This window comes from Semicossyphus pulcher, unplaced genomic scaffold, assembly GCF_022749685.1.
Source record: "Semicossyphus pulcher isolate SPU_LCO1_2020_fin unplaced genomic scaffold, fSemPul1.0.p SCAF_7, whole genome shotgun sequence".
Taxonomy (NCBI): Eukaryota; Metazoa; Chordata; class Actinopteri; order Labriformes; family Labridae; genus Semicossyphus; species Semicossyphus pulcher.
Window position 1 is genome coordinate 1,460,887 of NW_027211748.1, and position 13,615 is coordinate 1,474,501.

General features: G+C 39.1%; 1 protein-coding gene across 1 annotated transcript in view; it reads right to left on the reverse strand.

The window, feature by feature from the left end:
* rnf31 (ring finger protein 31) overlaps window positions 1-7,017 on the reverse strand; it is a 38,860-nt gene extending 31,843 nt beyond the window's left edge. Inside the window, exons 1-4 of the mRNA XM_069685518.1 lie at window positions 6,820-7,017; window positions 6,146-6,292; window positions 5,559-5,714; window positions 1,603-1,659 (exon numbers count right to left, since the gene is read on the reverse strand). Of these exons, the coding sequence (XP_069541619.1) occupies window positions 1,603-1,659; window positions 5,559-5,714; window positions 6,146-6,292; window positions 6,820-7,017 (558 nt within the window). The remainder of the gene's footprint in view (window positions 1-1,602; window positions 1,660-5,558; window positions 5,715-6,145; window positions 6,293-6,819) is intronic.
* Between the last annotated feature and the right edge of the window lie 6,598 nt (window positions 7,018-13,615).

A 13,615-nucleotide genomic window follows, 5' to 3' on the forward strand; every position in this document is an offset into this window, starting at 1 on the left:
GGGCGACTGTAGGAGGCTAACAGGCCAAGAACACTGTCAACACCATCCAGCAGTTCAGGTTTTCCGAATATAATGATTTCAGTTTTCTGTTCGTTGAGATTTAAGAAATTGAACTCCATCCATGATTTAACGTCTATAAGACAGTTCAGCAAGGCTTGCATAGAATCATTATTTGTTTGTATTGGCAGATAGATTTGCAAATCATCTGCAAAACAATGAAAATAAATTTGTTTTTTAAAAATGGACCCCAGGATAAGCATATATAAGGAAAAGAGAGTGGGGCCTAGAATGGAGCCTCGAGGGACCACACAACCTAGTGGGGGCACTGCTGAAGAGTACTGGACTAGATGGATGGAAAAAGTTATTTCTGACAGAAATGACTGAAACCATTTAAGGACAGTACCTTTAATGCCCATGCAAAGCTCAAGACGTGATTAAAGAATCTGGTGATCAGTTGTGTTGAATGCAGCAGTCAGGTCCCAAAACACCAGCACAGCAGAGTTCCCAGAGTCAACAGTTAAAAGGAGATCATTAAAAACTTTTAAAAGTGCTGTTTAAGTGCTGTTACATGATTTAAAACCAGACTAAAACTTTTCACAAATGCCATTAAAATCCAGGTGTAATGTGAAGCTGCTTTAAGACTACTTTCTCTAAAACCTTAGAAAGAAAAGTAAGCTTAGAAATTGGCCTCAAGTTGGAGAGGTCATCATAAACTTCAAAATTCAATGAGTATGATTTAATATGAATATAACATTTCACTGATGAACATCAGTTATAGGATAACAAAATAAGGATGATAAAAATTATTGATGGATTAACATCCCACCTCTGATATCACAGTTCTGGTCTAGCCCTCTACTACACACAAAGTGGCACAAAAATAATATCAATAATGCTCCTTGTCTTAATGATAGATTACAATGACCAAAGCAAAATGTGGTGTCTTATATTGTATAGTATCACCTTTTCCTTAAACGTTAGTTAACCATATTCTACCTAATGGTAAGCTTACTTGTTGGCCTACCTATATAGCAAGAAAACTGGCAAACCCTGTGGTAGCTCTTATAGCTAGAGCTTTATTATGATGTCAGAGGTCTTGATTGATTCATTGCTATGTTGGTTCAGGATTGCAGTGTGAGATTTTGATCATGGAACATGTCATACTTGGCACAATCACATCTTGCATAGTAGACTTCTTTAATCTTATAATAAAGGGCATTTTCTGTTGCAGAGATTTTTCATTGTAATACCAGAGCTGGATTCTGTCCAGTGTTAGTATGTAGTCAACAGCTCGCTAGAGAAGGACTTTAATGCTAATGCTTAGAATGTGGAAACCCTGGGAAGTACAATAACCTTTGGCATGTTGGGACTCTTAGCAAATCTTGTAGTACTCAATTCTCTCAATACATCCCTACCGGGACAGAGAGCAAATAATAAACTTAGTAAAGATGTCCCAATTTAAGTACATAACTCCTGGTTTCAATGCTGCTGAGGTTTTCTGCAATGCATTAATGATTTACTCCATCACACAGTTTGTACCAGTGCAAGTTAAATATGCAACTGAAGGGATGACAGATCAGATGGTGCTCTGATGGACTGTACCTTATGTCTCAGTGTAGGTATGATCCTCTCGTAGAACTCAGGGTGAGGATGAGCCTCCTGGAAACAAACCAAATCACAAGTTATTTTTAAAGTTTTATATTTGAAAGGTGGTTTATTAAATTCTGGAGAAATTCGGTTGATATTTGAAGTAAACAACAAAAACAAATACACCATTCCCTTCACTTCTCCCTCAGAAGCTCCTCCATCCAAATACTGCCTGACGGAAAGACAGTATTTATCTGTTTCATGGTGCAGCTTATCTTATAGATGCTGGCTCCTCATCATATTCCTTTCACTGAAATGGATATGCCTTGTTGATGCCTTTTGTAGATAATAAATAATATGAATTGCTACGCAGTTTATTTTACTGACAGAATCTCCAAGAGGTCTCTGCCTCACCTTTCAGTTATAAGTGGCTTTGCCCAATCTTATAAAGAGGCTTCTGTACAAACAGCAGGTTTTTAAACTAAATGTTCATGAGAAGATATTTGTTGAATTGGATAAAAGTTTATTGGCTCAGAATCACACAGACCACCTTTAAGTCAAGCAAATAATAAAATGCCCTAGTATACATAGTCATGTACAGTGGGTACACCAGAGCATTGACTCGGAACAAAGCAGCTTACACACACTAACCTTTATAACCCAATCCTTTGATGTCTAGTTATCTAAGAAAGTAAAATATTTGGAAAGGTAGAAATTTTATCTTCATTTAAATTGTGCCCAGAGTTAACAGTGATATACTTGAAAATATGATAAATACAACAAACAAAGCAGATTAGTAGATTAGAAAAAGTAAGTACACCCCAACATTAAGTCAGCTGACTTAATTTCTTGTAAAAAAAAAACCAACCCAACTATAGCTGAGTCTTACAAAGGATCTTAGATGGTACAGTTTTGAAATTCTTTGTTTGTAACAACATTAAAACAACATTTCTAATTTCTTTTTCTTGACTTGCATCTAAACCCAAAAAAGTTGTATTCAAGCCCAGATTGGCTCCTGTGTTTTTGTTTTGCAAAATGACCTTGAATGTCCCTTTGGGGATCAATAAAGTTATTGTTATTATTAATTTATATCCCGTTTATATCGCCTGATGGCCGCCAACCTATAGCCTAGGTCCAGTTGTTCAAAAGTAATTGTTATTGGATTGGATCAAATCTTGAGAATGGGTTATTTAAAGACCAGCTCTAGTCATGTTTTAAGACATATCAAATGCTCTGCTTGAAATGACGAATTGTGATTTTTTTTCTGCAAAATATATTTAAAAGGTGCACTGTGTAAGATTTTACATGAATTTATCATTTTTTATTGCCAATGTGTGAAAGGATAGTAAGAGGAACTGAAAAATTGAGACTTTCCCCAACTTCCTTCATTGCCTATAGCAGCCTGTGGGCTGATTCCTATGTAAAGCATTCGCAAAACGAAGAGGATGTGACGTATATGCGCCTCGCTGCCGATAGCTCATTCTCCGCCCCTACAGTCAACAGTGTGCAACACAAGACAACGCAAGCTGAGAAATGGAGACGGATAATGCCAACAAATGCCTGGCACCCACAACAACACCAACACAGTACACACAAGAATCAAAAACAAATAAAAGTTTTATCAAGTGAAGCCCGTCTGGCCAAACAGGAATGTGACCGACGGTGGGGCGAAAAGTAGAGTCAACATCGACAGGGCATGCGAATCCTGGAGAGACCTTCGATTACTTTTTGGGATCAAAACAGACCCACAAGTGGCTTTCTTGCTATCGGACAAGTAAGCTGACATTGCTGCAAAGCATGTGAAATATATATCCTTGTGATATTGTGGTTTTAGCTGGCTAATGTTAGCTAAGGCTTGTGATGATTTGCTGGTTTGCTGGCATAATTTGCCGTTTGGTTACAAAGCAAACAAGCAAACAAGTGATCATACAAGAACATCGTAATATCAGCGCATGCAAGAAGGTTGACTGAAGTTCTCTCGACAGCCAACGGTGTCACTAACAACGTGGGTTTTTACACAATGCACCTTTAATTACCTTGTAAAAATCCTCCCAGGCATCTCCTTCTTCTCCCTTATTAAAACTTCGAAGACGGTTACAGCTGGCTCACGCATCGCATAAGTGGTTGCCATACGTTGCACATAATGAATGATATGCATAGCGTCACCCCGTCCATTAAAGGGAGGCCCAGCCATGGAGATGACTGCTGATGTTCGGATTAGATGAAGCAATCCACTTTTGGTTTTTAGCAGGAAAAAACCTCCAGTCTGTGTACTTTTGAGTAGGATTAGGAAAACTTTGTTCCAATAAATTTGGATTTTCCTGATCCAAGCAGAGGCAAGGATTCAGGCTGGGTTTCAGAAACTAAATGTCATAAAACTCAAAGTGGTCAAACAGTGTAGTGTAGACATTTTTTTATATTTTGCACTTGAAAGCTGTAATGCTACAGTGACATAGTACATAAAGTAGACATTAGGGTTGTAAAAAAAAAGTAAAGGATTTTGTCCCCAGAAAAGAATCCACGAAATAGATGTTAAAGGGATGGTTCGGTTTGTTAGAAGTGGGGTTGTATGAGATACTTCTCAATAGTAACTATACTACACACAGTTGATGCCTTTCAGCACGGCCCCGGTGTTTAAAAACCAGCTGGAATGCCGGCACGGAAGCTAGGCTATATGCCGCTGCAGATAGGGTCAATTTCACACGTATTTGAACTTATAAGGACGTCTCGCCTAAAAATCAAGAGTGGTATCATTAGAACATTATATTTTAATAATTCACCGTGTTTCACTTTTCAGTAAGAACGCCTCTTTATTTGGCATTACTTTGTGTGAATTGCAACACATACGTGTTACTACGGCAGGAGGACATTGTTTTCCTTCACGCCGTGAAATGTTTTATACTGTTGAGTTACAATGGTGTTAGACAGCGGTGGCTAGCTGGATCATTCGGCGTTGATTTTGCATAATCCTCTTCAGAAAAATAATCGGTGCAGACGTGGAGCTGTCTCAGTGTTGCGCCTGGTGTGTGAATGTTTACATTTAGCAGAGCAGCCACCGCTATCTAACACCATGATCACTCAGCAGAACTCGGTGTAATATATAAGGTAATCAGGACACTTTTTGTTTCAACAGTCCAGGAAAAAAACAAGCAACCACCACCTGTGATATCTTAGAAAAGTGAAGTTTGATTTCAGTCTGTGCTAGCCGCTGCACTTTCTGACACAAACAGCTGACATACACCATAAAACACATCACACATGAAGGAAAACAATGTCCTCTGGTCCCCACCATGAACGGCACTTTGTCGTTTCCATAATATTGTATTTTCCTTTGTTCGTTGTCTCTTTTTAGGTCCTTATAAGTGGATAAATTACGTGTGGAATTGACCCTATCGGCATATAGCCTAGCTTCTGTGTCGGCACTCCGGCCAGTTTCTCAACACTGGGGACTTGCTGAGGTAATCCAGAGTTGGTAATCTTGAAAAGTCTGTACCTGGATCAGTTTGATCCAATACAGTTTTCCTTTAAAAACACAAAAAACAGGACATAAGTAACATGGGTTAGCTGATCCTGGATAGCAAAAAAAAGGGGGATTTCCAAATCTGGATCATTCTGAACAAGATTTGGAAACCAGATTTTTGGAAGCTGGGCCCTGGTTCTGTGTGACATTTCGGCCTGTTAACAGGAAGTTTTTCCTCAACAGAGAAAAGTACATCATAGTAAGAACTGTACTGATCACACTGAGATGCACAACTATTAAGACCGCTCATGCCATAGCATCAAACAGGAGATGCAAAGTTATCATTTCAACAAAAAATTAAAAAAAAATAGTAAAGTATTTGTTGCAAATAAGTGTGCAGAAACAACAAGCCAACACACACACACACACACACACATACACACACACACACACACAAACACACACACACACACACACACACACACACACACACACACACATGCATGCACACCTTAATAAGCATTTCTAATTCCATCCTTAGGCTCATCACTTCTAATGTTACCGCAGCAACTCGGCCCACATCCGGGTCTGTGACATCATCGGGGAAGCTGAGCCCATCTGCCTGCTGATTGGAGTAACCATAAAGACAGAGCACTGCTCGTCCTCCCTGGTAGTGGAGAGAACAAAAAGAGGTAATGTGAGTTAAACTTATTTGCCCTAAAAGTTAGTAGTCACAGGTACATTGGCATCAGGAGTAAACGAGACAGAGTTGAGAGTAAATTGAAAGAGCTTGGAAACATTTGAAACAAGAACAAGACACCATCAGGATGGGAATAGGAGGGGTTCAGGACAAGTTCGGAACAGGTCTCAGCATAGGTTTGGGAGAGGTTTGTGAAGGCTTTGGAAACATTTGGGATAAGACTGGGACACATTCAGGGTATGTTTAGGGAAGGACCAGGAGCGGTTCGGGACAGAGCAGGATTATCAGCAACCAAAACCTTAAAAATACAGGTAATCTGTAGACTGACACACAATGCCATCAATATGTCACGAGGGCTCATTGATTCTTTGTGTGTATTTTTTTACTGTTGTTTTCACCTGAATAGCATCAACGGTGGCCCTAAACACTGGGTTGTTGTGTTTCACTGTCCTCCAGTACTTCGGCCGGTTGGGATTCGTCAAGTTGCAGCCATACTTTTCCAGTATGTTCAATGCAGTAGACAATCGCTGGAGAGATGCAAGGGTCTGAAGAGGCAGAGAGAGCAGTAAATATAGCTCACAGTTAATAATTTTATGGTTAAGTTTCAACCTAAGATGGAGACTAGAAACTTTGCTCTGTTTTCAACTGCAGAAAAATGGTCACTTTAAAATTCTAATATTGAACTCCTTTATATTGTGAATTTTGATGTATTTCTTCTTACAAAGCATTGCCTACTTTATTATCATTCTGAGAAGAATATCACAAAATCAATATCAGTAACGGCACCCTTTAATGGATTAATTTTGCTTTTCCTAGTTCCTTCATGAAGTACCCTAAAATAACTGACATCTTTTATTCCAGCATTTATCAATAGGAAAAAACGAGCAATAGTAAAGTCCCAGTGACCCGTTTTTAGAATCATAAACCCAAGACAAATTGTAATCTTTTCAGAGATATTGCACTTAGTTCAGCATTGTGCAACTTTATGTACCCAACCTTGGTCTCTGTTGAGAAGGATGTTTTATACGTATTTCCAGGTGGGAGTATGGTATAACACTTGCTCTCTGCTCACCTCCTTCCTGTTGCTGCCAAAGCTGTTTACTGTCACCATAGTTTCTGCAGCGATGTGGCGGTATTTTGAGCAGGGTGGTAAGGACAGACTAGCCATAGCCATCACCCCAGCTCGCACCTCCACCACCCTGCCACCAGAATACAGGCACACTTCAGCCCGACTCCGCACCTCCTGTAGGTCTTCTGACAGGGATGGCATTCTACACACACATATATATGCGCACACACACAAAGTCAGTGACTGATATTCAAATGTAATTTTTGTGAATAAAACCCAGATGCACTGACAGTAATTCACAAACTTGCTAAAAGTAACACATAAAGGGTTGAAATAGTTTGTTGATTTAAATTTGCAAGCTATCATGCTTAGAATAACAATGCCACCAGGCCAATGTTTAGCAGGTATAATGGTCATATGTTCAAATCTTACTTTATCTTGTAGGCTATACGCAAGCTTACATTTACTAGTTAAAGCTCAACATAAAGTACTACTGCTGCTAAAATGTCTTTAGCTTTGGTCATACCAAAGTTCACGGTTCATCCTGTGGGGAACTTGATCCTAAAAATCCATCCAAAGGTAAATTAAAATGAGCATGGCTTTAACATGTGGTAATATAAGCTGGTACCAGTCTTATTCTCTGCTGTTGCTTTAACTATTTGTAGCCCTCACAACCAGCTCAATCAGGCTACACATCAAATGTGTTGTTTCTGAAAAATAATAGCTATACGACGCCACCTGGAGCAGCTACAATGCTTCTTGAATTACTTAAAACGTAAATCGACCATGTTCCATCTTTAGATCAGGATATTGAGGATAAATTCTACCTGAGTACATTAGAAAAGCTGAAGTTTGCTATCACTGCTATCATCTCTTCACTCAGCAGCACGTTAAATGAACAGTCACGTTGAAGAATGAAATGCTTCTGAAACAAAGCGATGCTGCAACCTTATCCAGCTTGGCATGCGAACGTCTATACACGCCTATACACCATAGATCACTGAACATCGGTGTTGACTCTGGAGCAGTCGGTCAATGCTGGTGGTGTTTTTTCCTACCTCTGGTCTACAGGAGATCAGCAGAAAAATCCCGGAGCTGCTCCTCCCTCCGCACGCTGATTTCATTCACACCGAGTTACGGGCGCCAAACGCCGCGTTATGGTGTGACCACGTCTGTAAGGTGGTCAGGGTTGTAGCACTTACGTGTCTGTCGGGGTTACAGCAGTAATGATTCTATCTTCCAGGAACGTACACTGTTACCACAACAACGGTAAAACACATCACACTCTCTCCTCCGGCTGGAGCAAAACATGGACGCAGCATAGGTGACGTCACAAATATGAGACTATAGATATGAAATAAGCAATATGATTTGTAAAGAGTTACCGGTAGGCTAGTATCTAGAATTTAGGGTGCATATTTAAAACCTTAATGATATCATTATCTTTTTCATAGATACATATCTTATAATGTGCATTAAATGAAATGAAAGATCTACCTGTCTATCTATCTAAGATTATTATGTGAAAACAATGAAACTTTGTGAACTTTGTTTTAGTTCCAATTAATACTGTATGTTTGCACAGTAGGCAATAAATACTGTACAAGACGGGCCAAGGTCGTCTGCACCTGCTGAGGAGACTGAGGTCCTTTGGAGTGTGCAGGACTCTGTTACGGACCTTTTATGACACTGTGGTGGCGTCTACATTCTTCTATGCAGTGGTCTGCTGGGGAGGAGGGAGCACAGAGAGGGACAGGAAGAGACTGGTCAGGAGGGCCGGTTCTGTCCTGGACTGTACTCCGGACTCCATAAAGGAGGTGGGTAAGAGGAGCATGTTACCAAGCTGACTCCACCTTGCAAGAAGGAGCGCTTCCGCAGGTCCTTCATACCCACTGCTGTCAGACTCTTTAACACCTCATTATAGTGTATTAACAGTACTCCAACTATCATCCAACATTCACACTACAATTTACATATTCTCCTGTCCATACATAGTTCATCATGCTATGAGAGAATTCTGTGTAATCATTTCTACTACACTGTGCAATAATTTTGTATCTTATTCTGCTTTTAATCATAATGCTACTTATTGTGTTAATGTAATTATTTATATTGTCATATTTAAAAAAAATATATATATATTTTTTCATTCATTTTACGTTTTCCCCCTGATTTATTCACTCACTATCACTTTCTTCACTCCTTGCCTCCCCTGTACTCAGGAATGTTGCACAAAATTCTTACCCATCACAAAGGCAATATCCATGGGCCCTCCCCTCCATCCATGGCTTTACATTTTAATAATCCATCCATTATCTATACCGCTTATCCTGTTCAGGGTCGCAGGGGGGCTGGAGCCTATCTCAACTGTCATTGGGCGAAGGGTGGGGTACACCCTAGACTGGCTGCCAGTCAAGAGCCCATGCATGCACGGGGAGAACATGCAAACTCAAATTACATGCAAACATGCAAATTATATCAGTACCTGTGTATTATTCTCTTAAGAAAAATCCCCTACTGCTTCATTTTAATTTGCTCACAATGAGACCTTGCCTGGAAGATTTTAAACACAGGCTTGTGTTACATTATCAGATTATTATTAATGTGAAAGCTGCATTTAAATGATGCACCTGGTCACAAATAGTTTAGTCTTTAATATGTGTCATAATTGGTTGTCTTTGTAAAATAATCTGAAAAGCGACTACAGCTGGCAGATAAAAGCTCTGGAATAAAAAAGAAATTGAAACACAGCACGTTTGACTATAAAGTTATGTTGTGCAAATTTGTAATGATCAAAATACCAACACCATCTGACATGCAGTAAAACTGAGGCTTACAGAGGCATACAAAAATACACAAGACAAAAGTAGGTCACATGAACACATTTATTTGTCTTGCATATTGGTTACTGAATCATTCACTATCATTATGTTGACTTACAAATAATGAAACTGGCTAATCATCACACAGGCTACTGTTAAATAAAGTGGGGGTGAAAGAATGGAACATGACAGAAATGACAGAAGAAAGAGAGCAGGCAGGAGAGATGAGAAGCAGGTTTGAGAGTCTGGTTTGTAGACATATATGTTTATCTAACTGTTCCAGACTAAATGACTTCGAAGCAAATACAAAGATCCAGCTTGAAATTGTGCAACATTTTTCAGACAGCTGTGTGAAGAGACAAAGCAGTGTTCATGTGATCCCTGATCTGCAGCAGTGAAGCACCGTAGAGCCACATCTTATCAATCAAACCGGGCAAAGCTGTGCTGTTTCTGAGGAGAGCCTGAAACATGGATGTACTGTATGTCATCCACCACTAACCGTTCCCACCTGAGCAATGCATGCCTGGGCTATCCTGCTCCCAAGCAGCTGCCTGTAGCTCCTGAAAGCTTTTGAGACTTACATTTATTAAAATTATTTTTTTGTTATTATATTTAATGACAATTTTATGATTATCTGAAATATGGGATGTTCATGTGGAATAATTGTATTAATGGAAGCTTGTTAAAAATAAGTGGACAGAGCCCTGGTGTTTGAAAAGTGAAGTCAATGCAGAAGTGCCTTAATCTGCATTTTCTCTGTTGGCCAGCAGAGGGTGACTTCACTGGCCGCAAAAAGAAGCCAAATTGCATATAAGTCTACAAGAAAATAAGCTGTCTTCTCACTTGATTTATTACCTCAGTAAACTTTTTCCTAACAAGTTGATGGTCTCAACGCTAGATTTATGTATTCTTCATTACAGCATGATTATCATTTTGGAAGATTTTCTCATTAAGAGGAAAATAGACAGTAAAGCAGGGTATTCTTGGGGCATGGCTACTTTGGGATTGACGAGTTGCTACCGCGAAGACATGTCCATAAGCCACTATCTAAGAGAGGGCTCATTTATGATCAATGGTTCAATTTCCATTGTCCAACACCTACCTACTCTACTCTTATTTAGGCGACGTTGTCTCCTTCAGTCAGCTAATACCAATAAGTGAGCAGGCACATTGTTGGCGTAGCATCGGTTTTAGCTCATTTTGAGTACTAAAACTCTTTTAATATTTTTTTGTCAGGATTAAAGATACATTTTTGGTGATGGTAAGCTTACATGATTGTAAAGACCCATTCTTGTTGAGTCCATGATCTGCTTCTTTCCATATCAAGCTTTCCATATCAGCAGCATTATGATACTTCTATATTTTGTGAATGAGTTGGGTTTTCCAAAGAGATCACAATGAGCTCAGTAAAGCACTCTTGTCTAAATAAACAGCCTTGACTAGCCTGCTCTGGGTACTGACTCCCAGAAACAGTTTGCATACAGTTTGAAATGAACATTCTTACAAGTCTGATAAAAAGAGCCATAATTTTATCCCTCACTGCATCTCTAAAGCTACTGTACAGAAGTTGATGCAGCCTGGCTGTCACCTGTCCGTCTTGTGATCATTCTCCACGTTCTGCGGTGGCAACATCTCCTACTGATTGTCACTGTTCATTAAGTGCAGTGCCATAGTTGAAATATACAGTATTCTGCTGCAGCACCATAGTGATCCAAGCTGAGCTCACTACTGAATGTATCTGAAGCCACTTCTTTCTCAAAAGAAGTTTCATTTGCTGAAATAAGGATATTGTGGCACAGTGAGGTCAGAACTGTTGAACTGCTGAACTCTAGATGACTGAAATGGAAATTGATTCGAGCTGTAAAGAACCTGAGGATTTGTACAATCATACCCAACATATCTAACAGAGAGAAACGAAAGAGAAAATAAGAACAAAACAAAAATAACATCAACAACAAAAAATCTGGCCATATTGAGGATACAGGTTTTTTTTCACCTTCTCATAAATGTCTATTTATGAAAAGGCACCCATTTTTTAAAATATACTGATATGTTAACAACACACAGCTTCAAGTTCCTCTTATAGAAATGAAAGAAATTATGTTTAACTGACAACAGAAAAGTGACATCATTCAGAGAAAGTAGTAAGTTTACTTGGAACACAGTTATAATTCATGTTTCACCTTGTGTCCCATTACTTCACAAACACTCTGCACTGTGTGCATTACAAATCGATTGTGCACCCTTATATGTGTATTTCAATGTGTCAGCATGTGTTATTAACTCATAAATTAATGCACAGCTGATCTAATAAAAGCATATCAATGTTTAAAGATTACACAGAGTGCTAGAGAGGCATCAGGTCCTTTCATCCAAGTGTCTTGGGAATGCCTGTAGAGGGCACTATTACACTAACTTTACAAAAACAGCAGCACCCCTGCAAAATCATTCACACACTCACTCACTCTTAATCTCTCTTCAGTCATCATATATGTTAATGAACAGTACACACAGTGTGCAGAGTCACATGAATTCAGGGACCACCACCTTCAGTAGAGTGAACCTGCACCTCCTCCCTCAAAGGATATTTTATATGTTTGTTTCCACTTGGTCTTATTTCTGTAGTTTTTCCATCTTTCCAGTTGGTCATTATAACTTGATCACATGAGTTCATTCCTGAGGTCTGAGTGAGTGGCGGCATTACTACATGAAAATACAAGTACGAGTCCAGAAACAGGATAGGAACAAGCCAACAGTTTATCCACCATATCTACACCAATTTATTTGGAGGCCAAACTGAAAGCAAATGCAATTAAAATGTTGCTAATATTAGGATTTAGTATATGTGAAAGAACCTTGTTTTTACTACAACAGTGTTTACTCTTGATCAAAGTTAAAGGAGGGTTGAAAAGCCTTGCAGAGAACCCCTTCAAATCCGTTACTTAGTTTGATGCATGTGAGGCCATGCAGAGAGTGGTGGTCCTGTAAACCTTGACCTGGATCTGTGTGTAATATTATCAGTTTCCCTTTATTTTCTTGCCTGACTGCTTCTGTTTCTTGACCCATTGGTCTTGTTGTTAGTGACCCCACATTGTTCCCAAATCTCAGCACCAACTTGTTGGTTTGTAGTTATTATTAATGATAAAAATGATGGCAAAAACTACAACATGATAATTAACCAGAATTATCCTCCAATAAGACATTGGTCTCACAGAGACCAAAACAGATGGTGTGTTTAGGTATTCTCCATTAACTTTCATACTACATGCTTGTCTGATATTGCTGAATTTACGAGGGCTGCCTGAACACACTGCAAAATATGTGCCCAATCATGATGATGATGAGCTATGGGGGGGGGGGGGGGGGCACCTGAGCTGGGGCACAGCCAGTATGTGATGGCCCACACATGAGAGATTAGTGGACTACTGTTCTTGTTCACTTAATTTTCTGTCTTTATTACTGTCTGCTCAGGTCACCATTCACCAAGTATATGCTGTATTACTCTCTCCTAAGCTGTTTCATTTTTCAGGGTTGTTTATTATAGACATGCATGCAAACACTGGTCTTGCACTAAATCACTTTGCATCCCTATTCTATTCCCTTTCACCTTCAAGGGCCTGATCTCAGATTTATAGAAAAAAGAGAGACAGAACTTTAAATCAATAAACAGATAGATAAATAAAAGAAAATATACATTGATGAAGCACTGAGACAAATATCAGTGTTCGTGGTACAGCAGATTCACATGTCCTATTTGTCCATACAGTGCTAATTGTTTCCAAACAAAATCATCAGGTATTGTGATTGATCCCATTAAAGAACAAAATACCTAGACTGATGAAAGAATAACAATTTAGTAACACCCATATTACGGAATAAAAATTCATCATTGTTTTTTCAAGCCTTGCAAAAGATACATTTTCAACTGTTGGACAATTGTAAAAAATATGATTTCCTTCTGCCTTTTCTTTGTTTTC